Genomic DNA, 24,003 nt, shown 5'->3' on the forward strand with positions numbered 1-24,003 from the left:
AAGAGTGACATTCACACCGCCAATTGTATATGAGATTTTCGCAAAAGGTCGACAGGTATGGCTTAAATGCGGTGCCTGCTTTGAACGGAGGGAGGGGGGGAGAGGGTTGCCCTGTTTAAAGTCTGATAGACAGCAAGAGAGAAGCTGCCCAGTTACAAACAATTGGTAATAGTTTAAAAAATGTTTGTTCGATGCTTTATTGACAATTCAGAAATGCAGACAAATACTAGAAGAAAATCCTGGCATAGTGCAACTCACTAGGGAACCAACAACCAGCGCTGGGAAGTGTCACAAGGTGGAGAACAGTCAGATGGATCAATCAGGCAGTGTGAAGTCAGATATGCAGTGAGAGAGGAAACGGGCAGGAGAAGAGAGACAGTGAGCTTTCTTCTCAGTCCTCAGAACCCTGCATAAAGTATGACGTCTATCATCACACTGTGACATTCTCATCGTTGTTCCCTGTCGAACTCTGTGTTTTCATGCTGAATCTTTAAGCATCCGGCTGCAGTTCCCTCTCGACTCTCTTACTTCAGCCTGCAAATTTTATGAAGACACCGCGCCTCCGAGATAACACCGTAGAGGGTTGGGCTGTTTTGGGGGAGGAGACCAAACATAGAGGTCATCGGCCTCATCATGTTATGGAAGGATGGGGAAAAAAGTCGGCCGTGCCCGTTTCAAAGGAACGATCCCGGCATTTGCCTGAAGAGATTTAGGGAAATCTCTGGAAACCTAAATCTGGATGGCCGGACGCGGGATTGAACCGACGTCCTCCCGAATGCGAGTCCACTGCGCCACCTCGCTCGGTTATACCCACCGTAGACAAAGACACTGAACGGAAGTAGGGTAATACCACGTCTGCTTCTTGGGATATGCTGTATCCTAGGGATAGGTCAGCCAGTGCGGAAAAAGGAACGATTTAAGCAGTCTAGAACGTCGCCGCCGAGTCACAGAACTCAGAAAGAAGTCAACCGCAGCCACACACATGACGAAGGGTGATCGACATTTCACTTCGATGTCGCATCTTCCGCATACACCTTCATGTAAAACTGAGTGTCCAGTGATAGGATTAAATGATCCATCCCCCCTGCCCCCTCCCCCCAAGCCCCTCCTGCTTATATATATATATATATATATATATATATATATATATATATATATATATATATATATATACTTGTATTTTTCATCCAATAATATACGTCATGTGTAGGTTTGTTTTCAGTGTCATCTGATTTTCATGTATTAACTTTTCCAAACTAGTTGACTTCATTACATTTTTGGCGCCCAGTGCGGGGTGACCTCATCTGGAGATCAGTTTCTATCAATCAAATTCAGTTTCACTACGTATTCGGACCTAAAGTGGAGCTACCACATGGTGCAGTGACATTAATGTGAACGTCGTTTATGTTGACGTCAACGTGCATTAACAACTCACAGAGGTCAGATGGCAGCATTTGCTGCGTAGGGTATATAAAGCGTGCCACTGGGGGCCGCAGATAACAGTAATGCAGTAAATGAGCTATTTATCTGACGTCAAAAACGGGTCATGAGCGGAAGCATTTCCGAAACGGCTAAGTCGTAAACAGTTTGTGTACCAGCTAGTTAAAGTATACCGTAAGTGACAAAACGGCACTATCCAGACCGGCGGCGAGGTAAACGTCGCACACGATGGGCCACAAGTGACAGGGGTGGACGACCCGGCTACGGAGACGGGTACAGCCGAATAGAAGTGAAACCGTTGAGCAACTGGTCGCCCATATGAACCAAGCGGCTATAAACGGTATCTCCTCAACACTCGTTCAGCACATGTTGCTGCGCATGGGGCCCTGCAGCTTGCATCTGATCCGTGCACCCATGCTGAGAACAGTCCATCGGCTATGAGGGCTGGAATTCGCACACAGTGCCGCAGCTGGAAGTCCAGTGAGTGGCAATTGGTGTCCTTTAAAGTATCTTCGTACCGCGGGTGGATCTAAGAGAAATTGAAACACTACAGTTTATTAACAAAACAAAACTGAACGATAAAGTCCTTGCTTGAATATCCACATAACTTCATACAACAGAAATGTCTCTCCTGTGACGTTGTTTATGGTGTGCCTAGACCACGAACGGGAAGTGGTGGGAGGAAGATCTGGGAAGTTACGGGGCTGGTAATGCCGGCGGATGACGGCTGACGTACTGCTGGGGAAGACCACAACGAATTGGCCGATAATGTCGGTTTATGGCTGTTGATGTACCGCTAGTGAAGACCGCGATGAACTGGGCTCGGTCTACCAGCTTAATGCGCTGATCTGAGACTGCTAGTACTTCAAACTTGAAGCGCTGGAACGGAATTCTTGATGCGTCCAGAAGGGAACTTCTAGTATTGCAGACTTGGAGTGTATGGCGTAGTGACTTAGAACAGTTCGGCGGTGGCACGTGACCTGGCGTAGCAAAATAGAGCACTGCCGAAAACGTTCTCTGCGAGTTTGGAACCCACGGACGCTGTGGAGACGATGTGTAACTCCGTGGGAGACAGGCCAGACCATACAAGGAAAATATCTCGGGTTGCTGAGAGCCGTTTACACAAGTCTTCCTCGCTGGGTGGCTGCCCGAACGGACTGTCTGGTGCGCTGAGGAATCGAATATCAGACAGATTCAACAGCCCTTTGACGCGAATCATGTTTTGTGCTCCATCGGACAAATGGTAGTTGATTTGTTCGACGTAATAGTCTTAAAGCAAACACCGTGCACGCATTATGGTATGTGGGATGCTTTCAAGGCATTCTCTTTCTGATCTGATCTGGAAGCCACAATGGGTGAACACTAGTTTGAGCTATCCTTGGGAACCATGTCCAGTTTATTTTTCCTCGGCACAGGGACATGTACCAGCAGGAGAATGAGAACGTGTCACACAGCTCGCAGTGAAAGTGCGTGGTTCAAAGAACACTGAGATTAGCTTGCTGTACTGTTGCCAGCAAACTTCCCAGAGTTAAACCAAGTGGAGTACCTGTGGGACAACCACGTTCGGGCTGTTCGCGCAGTGAATCCTCAATCGAGGGAACCAGCACAGCTGGCGGCGGCACTGGAGTCAGCACGGCTGCACAGCGCTGTCGGTGCCTCCCAAAGCATCACTGGCGCTCTTGTTGGACGTCGGACGTCTCGCAGCAGTCTGCCAGTCAAAAGGCAGTTACGAGGCTTTTGAAAGGTGGTTACATTACTGTGACTGGATTAAATTTTCTGCGGCACACTACTGAGATTGTGAAGTTTGAACAGACGGCAGACTTGATGCTAATGCAGAGCATATGTGTCTAGATAGAGAAATAAATTTTTATCAAAAGCTAGTTTTCCCATGATGCCTGTTTGACTGAGTTTACCCAGAACACACTGTTTCCATTTCTCCGGGAGAAAGTCCCTCTCGATCCTAAGCGTTTCTGTATAGCTGTATATAATAAAGCACATAGCATGCAATTAATCTAACATGAAAGAATGAAGTAAATTTAAAAACGAAAAATAAAAAAAGATCTAATTAAACGGGAGTCACTCTTTAGCCGACAATAGGTTTTATCATAATAAACCGAAGTAAAATGTGTTTTACTCATGTTTGGCTTTTACTTTTCGCCTAAGCACGCAGGATCTGCCCTTTTCAGGAAAAAGGAATGGAGTGGACACGAGAGCTAGCGTTCTGCATCTGAATTAACGACCTTCACCATGCCACCCACGTGGTTAGTGTGACCTCTTTCTTAAGAATGTGCCTTCAGCACTTCACGGTACGCAGTATAAACGTCACTGTCGTGATCACTCAGGAATCACAGATCCATGAGGTTCCACGAGAGGTTCTCGCTGCAGCCAATCAGAAGACCGACATTCCAGAAAATTATAAGGGACCACCCTCTTTTTGACATCACGTTCTAAAGCAGCTCCTGCGGTTTCCACTTTACAGTAATGGCTACACTATCAACTCCTAAAATGCGATTTCTTCATCACAGTTAATGTTGACATTAACAAGTTTTTGCAGTGAAACGAGCCGCTTCCACTGGTGGCTCAAATGGCTCTGAGCACTATGGGACTTAACATCTGAGGTCATCAGTCCCCTAGAACTTAGAACTACTTAAACGTAACTAACCTAAGGACATCACACACATCCATGTGCTAGGCAAGATTCGAACCTGCGACCGTAGCAGTGGCGCAGTTCCGGCCTGAAGCGCCTAGAGCCACTCGGCCACAGCGGCCGGCCGCTTCCACTGGTGAAATGCAAGTTAAGAATAACTTTAGAATTCTGCCTTATCCATTAAAAAATAAATAACTTCAATATTTTCTTCAAAACTTGTTTCCAAAATATTTTCATTTCTAGTGATTTCCCTTAAAAATAAGAAATCCTGCGGTGTTGTGTCTATAAAATTGTAAAATGTGCATGTCCCAAATTTATTCTATTTTAAATACACATTCCAATAAAACATAGTACTTTTATTATACGAAGAGGAATCAGGTACCGAATTACTATATCTCGGGACATCAACACATTATCAAGGACCCATCAGAGAACTGAGTGTTTTTCAGTTTGAAACAACAACAGTTTCTTTGTTTCCCGCGAACTGGTGACACAAGCCGATCCACGAAGTAGAATAGGAGATCTCGTTCTGGATGGTTTTCAGATCCCTCGGTACTTTTATAGGAGTATCCTTATCGAAAGTGTTTTCTTACGTTTCTAATTATATTTTAGAAGAATAAATGTCTTTAAAGAGTACTCCATATTGTTTCTGTAGCTGTGAATTGAGAAATGCATCGGCTACACGGAAAGTATAAAACAGTAAACAGAAAAAGACTGACAAAAGCTTTTTAAAGAACATCGAACAGTTTCATTAACAGAGTGATCCTAACACTATCAGCCAGAAAAGTAGCACGACTGATCTGTTGTCGTTATGAGACAGAACAGCAACACTTTCACTAAAACTGCTTCATTAAAACTAAAACAGAAATTAGATTTAATGTAACAGCATAAACTAATTTCTTTCATTATGCCAAATAAAAGTGTTGTGCAAGTAGTATCTGTTGCAGGAGAAACTGTACATTTCATTCCTAATTTGGGCGCCGACGATAGAACCGCAAGTTAATGGCAGCCTTCTGTCTGAGTCGCCGATAACTGCCTTGAAGGAGGGTCGCTTCAGCCATGTGCCCATTATGATAGGTGGAACATCAGCTGAAAACGGTGAGTGGTGACTAATGGGGAAGCGTATTATTGGGAGACATTTCTGTATTTCACCGATACAAGACTATTTATTAGTTCCTTTTTTGTCGCATTACTGTTTAGAGATGTAACGATTCTCTTTGCAGCTCATACTAATTTTGCAAATGGAGTCCATTACATTTGTGTCGATTTCTTTGTAGGTTTAAAGTATAATATACCACTGTTATGTAGCCAAAGTGGCATCGATCCAAAATTATCACTTTTTCACATTAGCGGTTAACATAGGTTCCAACGTTTAATGTTGCAGGTCACATTGATTCTTACATTGCTCCCGTGACAGCATGAAATTTTCGCAAAATAGAGTTTATTAATGATTTCAGGAAAGTGAATAAACTTCTTCTTGCCTTACTTATTTACAATAGTAACAAATCTGTAAAGATGTCGTGTGTCTATCCGTCTTTTTGAACACGCTTCTCCGAAACTGCTACGGGACTTTTGATGGTGTTTTCGCAGCTAATTCAGCGTAGGTTTTGCACGGCATAGGCTTTATTAAATCAAAATCGGATCTCGAAAAAACGTGTCTTACTTAAATGTAAGTTTTGTCCATATTAATGTTATAAAAGAGGAAGTAGTTCTATCCGTTACGTTTTCATGGCTAAGGCACTGAACCGATTTCGATGAAATTTCGTATGGAGATAGCTTGAAACGTGAGGAGTAAAATAGGCGGTTTTATACATGTATTACAAGTTACTTACTAATTTGAGGAATATTTTGTGAGAATGCTTTTGTCGATTGATAAGTGATATGTGCTTAGATTAAAAGCAACGAACACAATGATTACACCTTTTTCGATGTGTTTAATCTATGCTTCTACGCTATTTGTTGCTCAATGTACACGCGGTAAAAAGCAATGCTATCTCATTAGCACACTGCATTGATGCTCCTATGTACACACCGCTTGGCCTTGACTCTGCACACCCTGACACACTGTGCAATGGGACAAGTTGGAAGGGGAGAGAGTGCGGCGCGCAACCAAACTATGCTTACCTGAACAGGTAGACACGTGAGGGCAACTGATATTACGCGTACCGTACCTTACTTACTCACCATCACTCGTCACAAAAAAAAAAAAAACTATTGATATGCTAGAGGCCGGCCAGTGTGGCCGAGCGGTTCTAGGCGCTTCAGTCTGGAACCGCACGACCGCTACGGTCGCAGGTTCAAATCCTGCCTCGGGCATGGATGTGTGTGATGTCCTTAGTGTGGTGTCACCGCCAGACACCACACTTGCTAGGTGGTAGCTTTAAATCGGCCACGGTCCATTAGTACATGTCGGACCCGCGTGTCGCCACTTTCAGTAATTGCAGACCGAGCGCCACCACACGGCAGGTCTAGAGAGACGTACTAGGGCTCGTCCCAGTTGTACGGACGACTTTGCTAGCGACTACACTGACGAAGCCTTTCTCTCATTTGCCGAGAGACAGTTAGAATAGCCTTCAGCTAAGTCCATGGCTACGACCTAGCAAGGCGCCATTAACCATTGCTATAGAGAGTCTCACTTGTATCATCCAGAATGCTGTATACAAATGATGGATTAAAGTTAAGTATTCCAGCAGCTACGTACTTTTCTTTATAGCATTCATTACGTATCCTGTTTCAGACTTAAGCAAGCCTGCGTGAATTAAACGCGTGCCTTTCGGTTACCCGTCACTGTGGACTGGCTGTCTTATCAGTCCACAACACTTAGGTTAGTCAGTTTTAACTAGTTCTAAGTTCTAGGGGACTGGTGACCTCAGAAGTTAAGTCCCATAGTGCTCAGAGCCATTTGATATGCTGGAGCAGCCACAGGCAGCAGACAATTCTCCAGTAGTCTTTCTATGCAGCTGTGAAATTTAAGTTCATAGTTGTTTTTCTGTTTCCGCTATTTAGAAACTAGATCCACCCAACAAAATTTATGTCTGGTTAACTCAGTAGACAGGCAACGGTCTATAGAACGTCATGCTTCTTCTCAGTTGCAGCAATGGCAACTTAATATTGGTGATTGTACACCGCCCTCTAGTATAACAGTTGTTACATTCACTGATTTGATACAATGCATTCTATACCTGAGATGAGCAGGTAAATTGCTTTGGCCCAACTACGAAACTATAACAAACTCTACTTTCAACGAGCTCCATCACCTAATGAAAAATTTTAAAATACAGGGAAATTTTTGGAAAATTGTGTTAAGGTGTTATGGGACCAAACTGATGAGGTCATCGATCCGCAAGCTTACCCACTACTTAATCTAACTTAAACTAAATTACGCTAAGGGCAACACACACACCCATGCCTTCTGTGAATTCAAAAATTTCCCCTAGATAGTATTCAGTATATTGAATCACAGTGTAGATTGAACGAGTAACATATTTGGAACCTCATAGACAAGCAGCCTACAAGATGGATGATATGTTGCCGCAAAAGCCTGCTCTCTTCACGACGGCGGCTCTTCTGAGGCCATTGAGAGTGTGGGGAAGGTTGCAGAGACAACACACTTCTACATTCATGCGATTACAAACACGCTAAATCAGACTCATATCAGTGGCTGCTCACGAGTTTGACAGTGTGTGTTCCCTTCTTGAAAGGCTGAATGGCTGGGTACGAGACTGAAAGATCTGACCAGTTATCGGACAGCCCTCATATTAGATCGATAACGAGGAAATCATTGAATTGCATACCTGAGACGTACCTAGTGTCCGGTATCTGAACGCCTCCACACTCTGGTACTAAGATTACGGCGACGTTTGAATACATCATTCGTCAGTGAAATGTACCCAACGCCTCCGAAATGAGTCCGTTTCCTCATGTTCCCTTGAAAATCTTCAATTTTGCCTCATGACTCAGGGCTAGAGTGGAGGACGTGGAGTTGCAATTTGACTCCTATAGTATGCCTAAAGACCACGTAGATTACAAGGAGGTGGAAATGTACTGTCTGGGCGGAAATACGCAAAACGGTAGTGCTCAGATACGATCCATTTTTCTCGGGATAAATGTAATCCATTGATCTATAGCATCTGGTGTAGCTGGTCGCAGGCTACAGCAACTAGACCGATCTTCTACGTATTGTGTCTCAAGACAGGGTATGGATGAGCAAGTGACGTCATTACCGTGTACGCCAATGACATGTGAATTGTATTCTAGTTTACCTTTACTACACAGGTTGCTGCACGTATCGATATCCTGCGGTCAAAGCAGTAATGATCTAAGATTAAGAAACGCCATTATGCTAGTCTTCGAGGTGGAGGAAAATATTTTCTGAGTAATTTATGTTGGTTGCAGAGCAGATTAATGCTTATCCCGACTCGACTCTGTGACACGACGTGTTATATGCGTCTGGATGCTGCATTTAGTTTGGACGCAGTGAGGGTCGGTGATGATGAGGGCACACCTCTGACGGGTGGCTGAGGGCATGTTTGTCAGAGCCGTGTGGTCGGGCCTGCACGTGCTCCTATCGGATTTACAAATGGCTCTGAGCACTATGGGACTTAACATCTATGGTCATCAGTCCCCTAGAAATCAGAACTACTTAAACCTAACTAACCTAAGGACACCACACACATCCATGCCCGAGGCAGGACTCGAACCTGCGACCGTTGCAGTCGCGCGGTTCCGGACTGAGCGCCTAGAACCGCGAGACCACCGCGGACGGCCTCGGATTTACATGCTCCAGACGTAATTTCAGATCTGTCCGGAAGTGAACACAAATTGTAGATTCATACTGTTCACGTTTTCACACGTGCAGTGCAAACTGTTTGGATGCAGAAAAGCACCATATGTCATGCTATAGAGAAAGTAGAGTCAATTCCGTTGATATGCAGATAAGGTGAAGAGATAATGTATGTGGGAAGACATAGGCCTGAGCTGATTCGTTTCGACGAAATCCACTAAAGATTAGTAATTTTTACGGTTTTTATCATGCAAAGGAAATAAAGCTATCAATTCGTTGCGCTCTTGATGTTTCATAATGTAACTGATTAATCTATGAAACACTTTCTAACTGAAACTTTTACTGGAATCATCATATTAGTTTATCCAGGAGAGCTACATTAACTGCAAAGCAGAATGTGTTGTAGATGTAATAACACACCACCTATAACATTTAGTCTGTAACATTTATATAGTCAGTTGTCGCTCTTAATTAATAGTTTATGAATGTCAATAATTTAGTCCGTAATTCTACATTGGCTAGAGCTACATTAATTATGATTGTGGCAGTTTAAAGAGTAGAACAGTCCCTGTAGGTTACATAGTGATGCCACACATGTCTTTACTGCAACTAGTGGAGGCACGGACATCATTTCCTGTTTTGATTACTGCAGCTAAAATTTGCAGTTTTTCTTAAATTAAGTTGTGGGCTAACTACTGCACATGGAATTAAGTATAAGACGTGTTTTGATTAGATTTTAGTTCCCATCTGAAGGATCATTCACATTTCATTTTTAATTCCATTTGTAAATAAAAGTTCCAAACGAGGCTGGTGATGCCGTGCTGCTATTAAGTAACGTAGAGGCTTCAATGTCCTGGGAAGGAGTGTGTCGAGGGCTTAGAGAAGCAGCAGCTATCTTTCTCTGTCGTATTATTCAGCGCCGCTTGGTTAAGTCTGACTGGTGATCCGCTCGTATGCTTTTCGGTGGTAGAAGTTTTTGTGTCTTCAGTTGCGAGGCACTAAAATATTTTGTATCAGTTCAGTATGACTTAGAGACATTCTGCAGTGGCTAGAACACTATTTTATTTCTGCCGGTTGTTCACCAGAACCTGTATTTTTGCGAGTAAAGCGAATTTGCAATGAGTCCTAGTTTTAACTCAGATGGCCAGTGAGGATTTCGATTATTTTTCGCCACTGATGAGCGCTTCAGGTTACAGTATAGCGTGTCGATTGGATTACCATTTATTTGTGTTCGTGTCGCAGGGTTTACTTTGAGTAAGTCTGGCTGTTGCCACCGCCTGTGTTGTCCAGCCATTTTATTTATGTAGTGAGTTTGCCAGTTACTGCATTGCGGGTTCAAGCTGAATTTCAATTTATTCAATCTATTATTAACTTAGAGTTTATCATCAGCCCACGAAAACTTATGTGATGTTCACAGCGATAAACTTTATTTTTTGTTAATCGTTTGTAGCTGGGGTACATTATTTATGTCTGCAGCACCAACCATCAAACTAAGGTTATTTTAAATCTGATTAGTACATCAGTGACAATTTTATTATTTTATCATTGTTTAAAGTGACAGTAACAGGAGTAAGGCCAATCGTCCCCTAAAACGAGTAATACACCGCCACTACAACTGTAATTCTCATATAGTCAGTGGTTATTATCTAATACTGTGGCTGATAAGTTACGTTCAAGGAGAGTGTTTGACTTCGTTATTCACCTGGTGACGTCGATTTGGAGACGACAAGTGTAGTTGTGTAATGTGTCACAGGGTTTCCAACGGATGTAACCATAGCTGGTGCTATCTCAACTGGAGCATCTCAAGACATAATCACGGTTTCTGTTCTGTCCCAAGCGAATTTTATCGTAGTGTATCCTTTTACTTCTGTTCTGCGTCTCATAAATACTGCTAATTCTGTACTGAAAATATTAAATATCCACTTGTTCACAATTAAGAGAACAAAACAAAACTCTAAGCACAGTGGATTATAATGATTATTTTCCCACTTCATAGGTATCAACATACTCAGCCGGCCGGATGTTATCAGCAACCTAAACGAAGTGTTTGAGGAAGTTGTCGGCCCATGTCTTCACCTGCCAACATCCATGCAACAAGCGGAAGCAGCTCTCAAGCTCAGAGAATTCTACTTCGGAAACAACACTATTTCACTGGACGATCCGGAGCCTCTAGTCCATGTGAGTAGGATCCAAACGTCATCTCCTTTTTCTTTTTTTATTCATCATTTTTAATGATTTGATGACCCCGCCGCCCACCCGCTCTCTCCTGGTCCGCCACGGATTCCTTCCCTTCCTTGTACCAACCTTTTATCTGAGAGAAGCATTCGCAACTTACGTCTTCAATTTGTTGTTTGCTGTATTATGATTTCTGTCAGCCTGCTCTAATACCTTACAAGTTTCGAAATACTTTTTGCTGATTGTATTCCACAGCTTTCATAAATCGTGGAACTCACATTTTGTAACATGTGATGCTACTGTATAATTAATTTTCTGCTGTACGACCGGTGTTAAAGACCATTTTCCAATACAACATTTTGTTAATAGCATTGACATTTGTTTTAAGATACATATATATTGTATATACCTGACGTTATTCCACTCTGGGGGCACCCTGAATTAATTTCAAAATAGAAGTGACAAGTTCCAAAGTTTCATGCTCGCTTACACACACACACACACACACACACAAACACACACACACACACACACACACACACACACACATATATATATATATATATATATATTATATATATATATATATATATATATAATTTCACCGGAAGTTGTTTCGACTTTTCTTTATGCTGAATCAGTCCTTCCGACAATTATTTGTGTTTTGATTTCTTCACAGTTTTCTTGCAGCGACTTCTTCAACTTAGCTTCCATGAACTTCCTATTTATTTATTCCTTTGTGACTTATATTTTTGTACTCCTAAATTTACTTGAACGTATTTCCTTCTCTCGTCGAACAATTCAAGTATTTCTTCTTTTACCCAAGGTTTCTCGCAGTTACCTTCCTGGTATCTGTGTGTGTATGCCCAACTTCTGTCACTGATCTCTTTAGAGGTCACCATTTTTCTTCTAGTAAACCACATATTGTGTTACTCATTATCACAGTGTCTATAGCCTCAGAGAACTTCAAACGCGTCTCATTATTCCTCAGTATTTCAGTATCACATTTCTTTGGGCACTGATTCCTCCAGGTTAAGCCCTTAAACTTCATCCCACTCGTCATCATTACTTATTTGTGATCCGGCTACATCTGTGTACGCCTTAAAATCCAAATTTCTGATTTCTAAATCTGTGTCTTATCGTGACATAACTCTTTCCACGTCTTCCTGACTTTTCCAAGTATGCGTCTTACTCGTGTCATTTTGAATAGTATATTCGTATTCGCTATTACTAAATAACATTTGTTACAGAACTCAATTAGTCTCTCTCGTCTCTAAGCCCTACTACTGTATTTTGTACGTCTTTCTTCTACTCCTACCTCAACAACATTCCAATGCAACGATGTTATTAAATTTTCGTCTCCGTTCACATTCTAAATTGTCTGTTCAACGTCCTTATATTTTTTCTCTATCTCTTCATCTTCTGCACGAGCAGTCGGCATGTATACTTCGACTACTGGTTTTGGCTGAATGGAACTACCGCCATTTGACTGTATTGACTGTTTATTCTATTATCAACCATGTTTTCGACCTTTGGCCATTTTCAGATACTTCAAAGTTAAGCGTGATCAGACTTTTATAAGTGAAATCATCGTCGAAATATATAAACATCGTTAGGTAATGCCGGTATCACAATATGTGAAATGGCAGAACTTTCATTTAAACTGTAATACATGACTATGCTCCTAGGCTACCGAAAACCTGTTGGCTTTGGGTTTTGTTTGCTTTCGATACTGATGAGAAGTGAACCTGGTACTTAACAGTTCCCAGTAATTCTACTTTCCTATTCATATCAAATCCCAGTCCGGTTAGGCTACGCTGAGGTCAAAAAGGTAAAAATTAGTGTTAGTATTGCGTACACAAGTTATAGAAAGGTAGTGCATTGGCGGAGTGGTTATTTGTATGAAGGTGATTCATGTGAAAATGTTGCTGACTTGATTATGCCAGCACGACGGAAATTAACAGCCTTTGTTAGTTGCAGCTGGATGTATGGGATGTTCCATTTCGGAAATCAGTATTCCGACATCCACAGTGTTACGAGCGTGTCGAGAATATCAAATTTCAGGCATTATCTCTCACCAGGGACAACGCAGTGGCCGACGGCATTCACTTAACGACCGAGAGTGGCAGCGTTTACGTATAGTTGTCAGTGCTAACACACAACCAAGACTGCGAGAAGTACTCGCAGAATTAATCGTGGGGCGTACAAGGACCGTTTCCCTTAGGACAGTGCTGAGAAATTTGGCGTTAATGGCCTATGGCTGAAGATGATCGACGCGAGTGTCTTTGCTAACAGTATGACATCGCCTGCAGCGCCTTCATTGGCCTCGTGAACATATCTGTTGGACCCTAGACGACTGTAGTACAGTTTCCCGGTCAGATGAATACCTATTTCAGTTGGTAAGAGCTGATCTTGGTTTCGTGATGGCGCAGACCCCACTTAGCTATGGACCCAATTTGTCAACAAGGGATTCTGCGAGCTTGTGGTGGCTCGATAATGGTGTGGGGCTGTGTTTACATAGAATGGACTGGGTCCTTTGGTCCAACTGAAACGCTCACTGAACGGAAGTGTGTTCGGCTTCTTGGAGACCATTTGAAGCCATTCATTAACTTCATATTCTCAAACATGGAGTTTATAAGGATAAAAATGCACCCTTCACCGAACCGCATTTGTTTGCGATTGGTTTCAAGAACACTGTGGACAATTGATGTTAATTATTTGACCGCCAAGATCGCCCAACATGAAGCTTGTCGATCGTTTATGAGAAATAATCGAGAGGTCAATTCATGTACGAAATCCTACACTGGGAACACTTTCGGAATCATTGCTGTAGAAGCAAGACACCTTGGTATTTCTGCAGGGCATTTCCGTCGACTCGTTGAGCCCATGTGACATATACAATATGAGGGGCAAAAGGAGGGCCAACATTACATTAGGAGGTATCTCATGACTTTTATCACCTCAGTGTATTTTCTGCTGCTATTGGTATTCCCCCCTCCCACACGCCCCTTCCCCGTCACTCGTTTTATGGTCGTCTGACCGGAAAACCTGATCATTCTCCCATTTATCTTCACTGACCCCCACTATCTATTTTGAGTCTTTGCATTTCCCTTTTTAGGTTTTCTAGTTTACCAATCACGCTCAAATTTGTAACTTTCCACATTCCAACAACTTTATATTTTGCCCTTTCATTGGTTGTTCAGTTTTTTTCTCGTGTTTATCTTGGCACTACGCTAACAGAGAGCTGTGTTGTCGTCTAATCCGGAATCTCTTACAATTGAGAGATTATACTAACACTTTTAGCGGTTCTGGCGCTGCAGTCCGGAACCGCGGGACTGCTACGGTCGCAGGTTCGAATCCTGCCTCGGGCATGGGTGTGTGTGATGTCCTTAGGTTAGTTAGGTTTAAGTAGTTCTAAGTTCTAGGGGACTTATGACCTAAGATGTTGAGTCCCATAATGCTCAGAGCCATTTGAACCATTTTTTTTATAATGATGAGCAACATGTCCTGTGGATACACGTTATCTCTTTACAGTCATGGTTTCCATTGCCTTCTACAGCTTCGTGTCGTTGATGCTATTGTTTCTTTCGCGTTTAAGTGCCTGTTTATCACTCCAAGAACAATAGGCTCCTTGAAAGAAAGAAATTTACAGCTTAAAAATAAATTCCGTCTAGAGTATTCACAGCATTTCTACCTTGTCAATGCACGTTCTAAGCCGTCAGCTTCATAATCATGTTTTTCTGATGTTATGTAAGAACATTCACTGCGATATTATCACTTCAGTAACACTTATCCCTGAATTTTATGGCTTTTTTTGGTATGGCATACAAACAAAGCAAATACTCATCTTGGACAAACAGTTTTCGGTTTTAATCTTACGTTTCTAGCTGGTTACCACCGCAGTGAAGATCGTTAAAGAACAGTAAAAAGTCTTAGTGTTGTAGCTATGATTTCGAAAAGTATATTCGTGTAATAAAAATGATGTACGTACAGTAGGCAGTATTCAAAATGTTGTGTGTATCAAAATTGTGGATGATAAGTTCGTCACTGTTTTTTGTGTTTTTTTTCTGGAAAAATTCTCAGTTCATTCACTGTCATAAGAAATTCGTTAACGTATGCAGTGACATTGCTTTGTATCTCAAAGTATATGTTTGCCTTCTTACGCTTCCACATAGAAGCAAATCACTTTCTTCTGTTAATTAATGCAAGTTATCATATGTCATCTGCGTCTTCATGTACATGCGTTACTCACAAACCACCATGCAGTGCTTGGTGGAGAGTACCGCGTACCAGGCTAGTCGTAACTTTTTCTGGTCCACTCGAAACTGGAGCGAGAGGAAAATACTGTGTATAAGCCTTTGTTAACTATCTTCTCGTTCCTACCCTGACGTGTATGTTCCTGGCAGTAGGATCGTTCTCCCGTCTGTCGGAAATACTGGTACTATAAATTTTATCAATAGCGTTTCGCTGAAAGGACGTCTTCTTCCCTCCAAGAATTCTCATTTGAGTTCATGTAGCCTTCCTGTAATACCCTATTATTGATCGAAACTATCGGTAACAAATCTAAAAGTACGCCTCTGAATTTCTTCGATGTCTACCTTTAATCCAATCTGGTGTGAATCGGAAACACTCGGACAGAACTCAAGAACGTGTCACACAAGTGTTTTGTTAGCTGTCTCCTAAGCAGACGAACTACCATTTCCTAGAATTCTCGCAATAAACCGGAGTCTGCCATTCACCTTCCCTATAATTGTCCTTTGCGCTGGTTGTGTTTCCATTTGAATTGTTACGGCTAGACATTTAATCGATGAGTCTGTGTCAAGCAGGACACCATTAATATTGTGTTCTAACATTATACGATTATTTTTCCTAGATCACACTTAGAGGAAGCTGCCATTCATCATGTTAAATAAAGGCGACATAGTCACGTAAGCTAGAGCGTTATCAGCTAACAGTTGCAGATAGAAGATCACCTTATACGTCGGATAGTTTATTTGAACAGAGAACTAGTGTGATCCTATCACAGTTCCATGTGGCACGCCTGACAAAGCCTTTGTATGCGATTGTCACTTAAAACGAATTCGAGCCACTCCACATATCCGAGAACTTCATCTGTGTGCACGGATCTGCAGCGGGGAACAGTTATACCATTTTCCGGAAATCTAGCAATATGAAATCTGTCTTCGCCGGGCGTTTGAAAGCATTACCTCTACGTAAACTCGTCTTCGCATCAGAATTCCCGATCAGTCGTAAAGTCAGAATATGAGCGTTTGCGACTGATGCAACCATCACACTGTGCCGTTCTGGACGAGCTACTAGTACAAGTAACTTGCCGCTGGCCTGTTTTGAATTGTTCTGAACGTTCAAGTGTGTATTCGTACCATGTGACTGACTGTTATGAGTGATTGTACATTGTGGTTTTGTATTTGTAGAATTACGGATGAAAGGAAGTGAGAGGGTGAGACTGGATGCCTCGTCCTCAGGGATAGCCCTAAAGGGCCGCCGAACTAAGTGTCCCCATCCAACGGACGGATCTTCGTGGAAAGTACCACATGCCCTCACGACTTTCCACTGTATAGATGAATGGAATTTAATACCGAATATCGGTGCAAAGTCACGCATTTGACGTGACTGCATTTTCCCCACATTCCTTCTAATGCAAGACGTGATTTTTTTTTCAGTGACCATAATACGAACTGACTCCTTGCGAGTTAAGCATCACGGAAACAGAGTGCGTTAGGGACAATGGCTACTACAAAAATTCATCCTTGCGTATTTAGACAAAGTGCTAATCATGAGAATGCGATGTTGTTGACTGTTCCACATACATCTAGTCATCCTAAAACATTTATTTCTCCGGCGGAATGTGTGTATCTGCACAAGAAAATAAAAGTGTATGCTAAGGTAAATCCTATCATGTGTAATTTTTTTCTTCACGTTTTGCTGTCTTACAGCTGACACAGGACGTCAGCTTCTTCGATGCAACTGATGCGGTAGTAAGAACTATCGTCGAAACAGCAGACATTCCTGTGTACTACTACGAGTTCGACTACCGCGGAGACAGTATCCCGACGAATGAGTGGGGTGAGTACGGCACCTTCATCTCACGCGGTGATATTGGTAACTAATACGACAAAACAGCAAGTAAATAAATCAAGAGTTTTATAAGTGACATCAAGGCGTCCGCTTTTACTGTGCTATTTTGTTTATTCAGATTTGCAGTTTAGGTTTCTGTGTCATAGTCAAGTGATGCTGCAACATAGACAACCAAACAGCACATATGTTCTCACTGCATAAACACAACAAGAGTTTCATACAATAAACAGAGAAACATAAGAATTTTCAAAATATCCACGGGTGTACCGCCAGTCTACAGTGTCCAACGTGCACAATTTTTCTGCGATCATACATGTCGCCATCATCAGGTGAACTGACGGATTGAGCTCCTGTGAACGTGCCGGTACGGAGATCCGTACGCTATGGCTGCTCAGGGGGAACTTTCTTCGACCGCGGTGGCAGCCGATTTAAATACCCTCCGCCCGCGGCGCACTCCCTCCTCCGTCCGCGCCCCGCGCCAAGGTCACGCGGTGGAACACATTGCGACGGCGTCTGAGATGACGTCGGTGTGACGGCTCTGACCGCCGTGGTCGTCACAACTATACGTTTGCTCGATTTACTCTTGATTAACCCAATCGCTGGTTCCCAAGCCCTGCTAAGATTATAGCCACAGTCACGGTTTATGAGGTCGTCATTGGTGCTAATTTCGATGGCCTCTCTAACAACGCTGTCCCAGTATCTCGACGTCTGTACTAGAATCCTCGTGCGTTCATACTCCATAGCGTGATTTTCTGACAAACAATGTTCAGCGACAACCGACTTGCTCGGATACATCAGTGCCTCTGGTGTTCACGGCATCGATCCTCGACCGTACGCATATTGGTCAGACGATGCGTACCGCCGCCGCGACCGAAGCCAGTTCCCCCTGAGGAGCCATAGCGCACGCATCTCCGTACCGGCACGTTTACAGGAGCTCGGTCCGTCAGTTCACCTGATAATGGCGACATGTATGATCGCCGAAATATTGTGCCCGTTGGACACTGTAGACCGGCAATACACCCGTGGATATTTTGGTTATCAAATACGCCGGGAGAAACTCAAGAATCATAAGAATTTTCGTTGCATGGAGATTCATATTTATACACTCCTGGAAATGGAAAAAAGAACACATTGACACCGGTGTGTCAGACCCACCATACTTGCTCCGGACACTGCGAGAGGGCTGTACAAGCAATGATCACACGCACGGCACAGCGGACACACCAGGAACCGCGATGTTGGCCGTCGAATGGCGCTAGCTGCGCAGCATTTGTGCACCGCCGCCGTCAGTGTCAGCCAGTTTGCCGTGGCATACGGAGCTCCATCGCAGTCTTTAACACTGGTAGCATGCCGCGACAGCGTGGACGTGAACCGTATGTGCAGTTGACGGACTTTGAGCGAGGGCGTATAGTGGGCATGCGGGAGGCCGGGTGGACGTACCGCCGAATTGCTCAACACGTGGGGCGTGAGGTCTCCACAGTACATCGATGTTGTCGCCAGTGGTCGGCGGAAGGTGCACGTGCCCGTCGACCTGGGACCGGACCGCAGCGACGCACGGATGCACGCCAAGACCGTAGGATCCTACGCAGTGCCGTAGGGGACTGCACCGCCACTTCCCAGCAAATTAGGGACACTGTTGCTCCTGGGGTATCGGCGAGGACCATTCGCAACCGTCTCCATGAAGCTGGGCTACGGTCCCGCACACCGTTAGGCCGTCTTCCGCTCACGCCCCAACATCGTGCAGCCCGCCTCCAGTGGTGTCGCGACAGGCGTGAATGGAGGGACGAATGGAGACGTGTCGTCTTCAGCGATGAGAGTCGCTTCTGCCTTGGTGCCAATGATGGTCGTATGCGTGTTTGGCGCCGTGCAGGTGAGCGCCACAATCAGGACTGCATACGACCGAGGCACACAGGGCCAACACCCGGCATCATGGTGTGGGGAGCGATCTCCTACACTGGCCGTACACCACTGGTGATCGTCGAGGGGACACTGAATAGTGCACGGTACATCCAAACCGTCATCGAACCCATCGTTCTACCATTCCTAGACCGGCAAGGGAACTTGCTGTTCCAACAGGACAATGCACGTCCGCATGTATCCCGTGCCACCCAACGTGCTCTAGAAGGTGTAAGTCAACTACCCTGGCCAGCAAGATCTCCGGATCTGTCCCCCATTGTGCATGTTTGGGACTGGATGAAGCGTCGTCTCACGCGGTCTGCACGTCCAGCACGAACGCTGGTCCAACTGAGGCGCCAGGTGGAAATGGCATGGCAAGCCGTTCCACAGGACTACATCCAGCATCTCTACGATCGTCTCCATGGGAGAATAGCAGCCTGCATTGCTGCGAAAGGTGGATATACACTGTACTAGTGCCGACATTGTGCATGCTCTGTTGCCTGTGTCTATGTGCCTGTGGTTCTGTCAGTGTGATCATGTGATGTATCTGACCCCAGGAATGTGTCAATAAAGTTTCCCCTTCCTGGGACAATGAATTCACGGTGTTCTTATTTCAATTTCCAGGAGTGTAGTTAAACTGTAGTCACCTTTATTCCAGAAATATTTAGCCTTCCTAAAATCTCTCTTTCTCCGTTGAAATGTGTTCATTTTTACAAGAAATAAAAATAATAGCATCTTGTCACACTGCACGGGCGTAGTTAATCAGGCGCCCAGAGAAAATATTTTAGCCACTGAGACGTGTATTTACAATCTCGCAAAATATGTACGACGAACAATGTACTCGCCTAGCACGGAAGTAAATGAAACTGAACGTACAACTCTGTGTACCCATACATTTCTTTATTTCTGACCATTCCAGTCGAACTTTTAGTGTTATACTTTTCTACATTGCGAGAATCTAAGAAAATTAATTTAGTTACAAATGTTGCAAGACTTAAGTAATAAAATATCACGAGTTGGTATTTTTTGTGATCTTTACAACATTCTTCTAAAGCACCATTTCTCAAAAGCTTCGATTACAATTTTCCTTGGTTCTGCTACAATCCTTGATTCATTGGCATAAAGTGTTGTGCTCCAAACGTACGTTCTCAGACATTTTTTCCTCACATTAAGGCCTGTGTTTAATACTAGTAGATTTCTTTTGGCTGGGAATTTCCTCTTCGTGTGTACTGTTCTAGCGGTATTATGTCCTTTTCACTTCATCCATCACGTGTTATTTGTCTTCCAAGGTAGCAGAATTTCTTAACTTCGTTTGCGTCTTGGTCATAATTGTGATGTTAAACCTCTTGCTTATCTCATTTCTGCCACTTCTAATTACTTTCCTCTTTCTTCAGTTTACCTCAGTCTTAGTACTCATTAGAATGTTCATTCCATTTAACGATCTTGCAAATCGTCAATTTCACTGAGGATAGTTATGTCATCAGTGGCAGGCCCATATGTTACCAAGGGTATTTCGAATACAGTGCAGAATTTTCGCTGGGAAGCACTTACACATCTTCCACACAATTCAGACCTCTTCCCATGCGAATCCGATACTTTTGGAGCTCTCAAGGAAGACATAATGGCCGTCGATCTGCTCCTGAAAAAGAGACGGGACTGGGTAAAACCATGGTTCCGTGGACAACATAAACATTGGTAAATGAAGGAACTGAATAGTCTTGTGTTACCGTGGGATAAATGCAGTAACTGTAATGATGATTACGTTTGAACTAATAAAGAGAATACTTGCAATTTTCCCATCCGACTCATATTCATTTAACTGTGCGTTATGAATTATCTGAGTCCACATCTGCTCCTCGGTACGCCTTACAGTCCAATATCGAATTTAGGAATCTCTTAAACGAAATGAAATGATCGTATGGTAATATTGAGCCGGAGAGCCCGCTAGCGGCTGTTCGACCACATTGTCCATAACTTTTTATTTGACGCCAGTTTGGTGACTTGCGTGTCCATGATGATGAAATGATAATGAGAACGACACAACACCCAGTCCCCGACAGGGTAAAATCTGACCTGTGCTGGAATCAAATCCAAGCCTTCTGCATGACAGCTGAGTGCGCTGAGCACTCAGCTACGGAGCAGGCGGACAGAACTGTCTGACCACAGCGTAATCCAACTAGGATATTCTCGTGTCTCCAGATATTTTTCCATGTACACCACCTACTCTTGTGATTTTGAACAATGTGTTTTCCGAGTACTAGCTGAAATTTACTGCCGTATCACTGGTAGGTATTTTAACGATTGCAGCACCCATCTTGCTACAAAGGTATCGCACGCAGTTTACCGTACTATTCCAACTAACGATTAATCTGCTCCATACAATGTTGACGTATTATCGTCCAATATCGTACCGCGCAGTTTCTGAATGTTCATGCCCTTCACGTCGAACATATTCGTAGAAAATATCGCTGCTTGTCAATTCAGTTACACAGTTCAAACCCATTTGAAGTGAAGAGCCAAATTAGAAACTCTAATCGGCTTTCGTCGAATTTATATCGGCAGTAAACAGTCCAAACCTCTCTACCTCTTAGTGTCTAACCACATTCTCAATCACGCTCTCTCTGTCTACATACTCTGCTCTTTCTCTATCCATCACACCTTTAACAACTTCATCGCCATCCTTATGAGGTCAGTGCTTTTTACCTCGCATTCTTCCCAGGCAGTAAGTAATAATCGATCCAGGAGCTTAGAGAAGAGATGCGTATGTAATATGTACACATCAAAAAAAAGTTTTGCATCACCCCGTTTCCCAGAACTCCTAAAGATAAATGTTGACTGTGAATATTGTATCACATACACTGTCCCTGTGACTGTTCATAGATGTCACTAAACCCGCCCGAGGATCTACGTAACCATGCATGAGCAGCGCCTATTAGACGGAGGGGGTCCGTCAGCCCATCAGTTGCAGTCATTCCACCAGGAAGGAGGTACACGACTCGTGTTGTCTGTGGTTCTACCATCCGTAGAAGGTTACTACCGCGGTTCGATCGCGTCCGCATTGTTACTTTGTACCAGGAAGGACTCTCTAAAAGAGAAGTGTCCAGGCCTCTCGCAGTGAACCAAAACGATGTTGTTCGGACATGGAGGAAATACAGAGAGGCATGACTCGTTCAGGCCGCCCAAGGGCTACTACTGCGCTGAATAACCGCTTCCTATGGATTATGGCTAGGAGGATTCCTGACAGCAACGTCACGATGTTGAATAATGCTTTTCGTGCAGCCACAGGACGACGTGTTACGACTCAGACTCTGCGCAGTAGGCTGCATGATGTGCAACTTCACTCCTGACGTCCATGGCAAGGTCCATCTTTGCAACACGATACCATGCAGCGCGGTGCAGAAGGGCCCAACAACATGCCGAATGGACCTTTCAGGATTGGCATCACGTTCTCTTCGATGAAGAGTTTCGCATATGCCTTTAACCGGACAATCGTTGGAGACGTGTTTGGAGGCAATCCGGTCAGGCTGAACGCCTTAGACACACTGTACAGCGAGTGCAGCAAGGTGGAGGTTCCCTTACGTTTTGGGGTGGCATTATGTGGGTCCAACGTACGCCGCTGGTGGTCATCGAACGCACCGCAAAGGCTGTAGGAGACGTGAATACCATCCTCCGACCGATAGTGCGACCATATCGGCAGCATACTGGCCAGGCATTGGTCTTTCTTGACGACAATTCGCGCACCCATCGTGCACAACTTGTGAATGTCTTCCTTCAGGATAACGACATCGCTCGTCTAGAGTGGCCAGCATATTCTCCACACATGAACTCTATCGAACATGCCTGGGATATGTTGAGAAGGGCTGTTTATGGAAGATGTGACCCACCAACTACACTGAGGGATCTACGCCGAATTGCCGTTGAGGAGTGGGACAATCTGGACCAACAGTGCCTTGATGAACTTGTGGATAATATGCTGCGACGAATACAGGCATGCATCAATGTAAGAGAACGTGCTACTTGGTATTAGAGGTACCGATGCGTAGAGCAGTCTGGATCAACACCTACGAAGGTCTCGTTGTATGGTGGTACGACATGCAATGTGTGGTTTTCATGAGCAATAAAAGGGCGGAAAAGATGTTTATGTTGATCTCGATTCCAATTTTTTGTACAGGTTCCGGAACTCTCGGAACCGAGGTGATGCCAATTTTTTTTATGTGTGTATGTGTCTGTCTGCTGATTTACACTATACGACGTTATACGACTCTAAAGATGAAGTAGAACTGTCGGTGGTATTCAGAAATGTGGCTCGATCTTAGGTTCCGAAACACGTTGACAAAATTATTGGATCCACGCAAGGTTAGTTCTCGTGACCTGGTTGACTCACTGGACAGCGCAAATAGACACAAACTGCTCTTGCTATTTTTAAAGGTATTTCTAGTCACCCAAGTACGGAAAATAAATACCAAAAAGTCACTTTAGAACATTTTTACGACATGGCTTCTTATCCACAGTACCACCCCTAATGGTATTGGGAAACCTCACCCACACTACAGTTTTATACAGTAATAAGTCATCTATTGAACACATTTGATTGAAGTTGCTTCAAGTGTTTCTGAACTATATGTTAATATCACCCCCTTTTCACTCCCACCCTATAAGATGTAGGTGGTTGTTAACCCCGCACTGCTTCTGTCCAGGTAGTAATTAACTTGTAAACCTCGATTCTAGAAATTCTCGAACTTTCCTATAGGGAATAGCTTGAAAATTTACAAATGAGTTACTATGTTAAATGTTTGACGTCAAGCAAGTTAGCGAGAATAATTTAGGGAAGGTCTGGAATGAAGCCTAAAATTTGTAAGGAGTCGCTAAGCGTTCTCATTATCAAACACTGGATGCGTATAGTCTCTGTTATTTCCGTTTCAAGAAAACCTATTTTTTTACGTATCTCAATATTTATGGCATCCTA

At 43.6% G+C, this 24,003-nt stretch overlaps 1 protein-coding gene across 1 annotated transcript in view; it reads left to right on the plus strand.

The window, feature by feature from the left end:
* The window catches only part of LOC126175416 (juvenile hormone esterase-like), a 62,480-nt gene that overhangs the window by 32,909 nt on the left and 5,568 nt on the right, over positions 1–24,003 (plus strand). The window contains exons 6-8 of the mRNA XM_049922214.1: positions 5,035–5,185; positions 10,867–11,048; positions 17,000–17,129. Coding sequence (XP_049778171.1) covers positions 5,035–5,185; positions 10,867–11,048; positions 17,000–17,129 — 463 coding nt within the window. The remainder of the gene's footprint in view (positions 1–5,034; positions 5,186–10,866; positions 11,049–16,999; positions 17,130–24,003) is intronic.

Source organism: Schistocerca cancellata, chromosome 3, assembly GCF_023864275.1.
Source record: "Schistocerca cancellata isolate TAMUIC-IGC-003103 chromosome 3, iqSchCanc2.1, whole genome shotgun sequence".
Classification (NCBI taxonomy): Eukaryota; Metazoa; Arthropoda; class Insecta; order Orthoptera; family Acrididae; genus Schistocerca; species Schistocerca cancellata.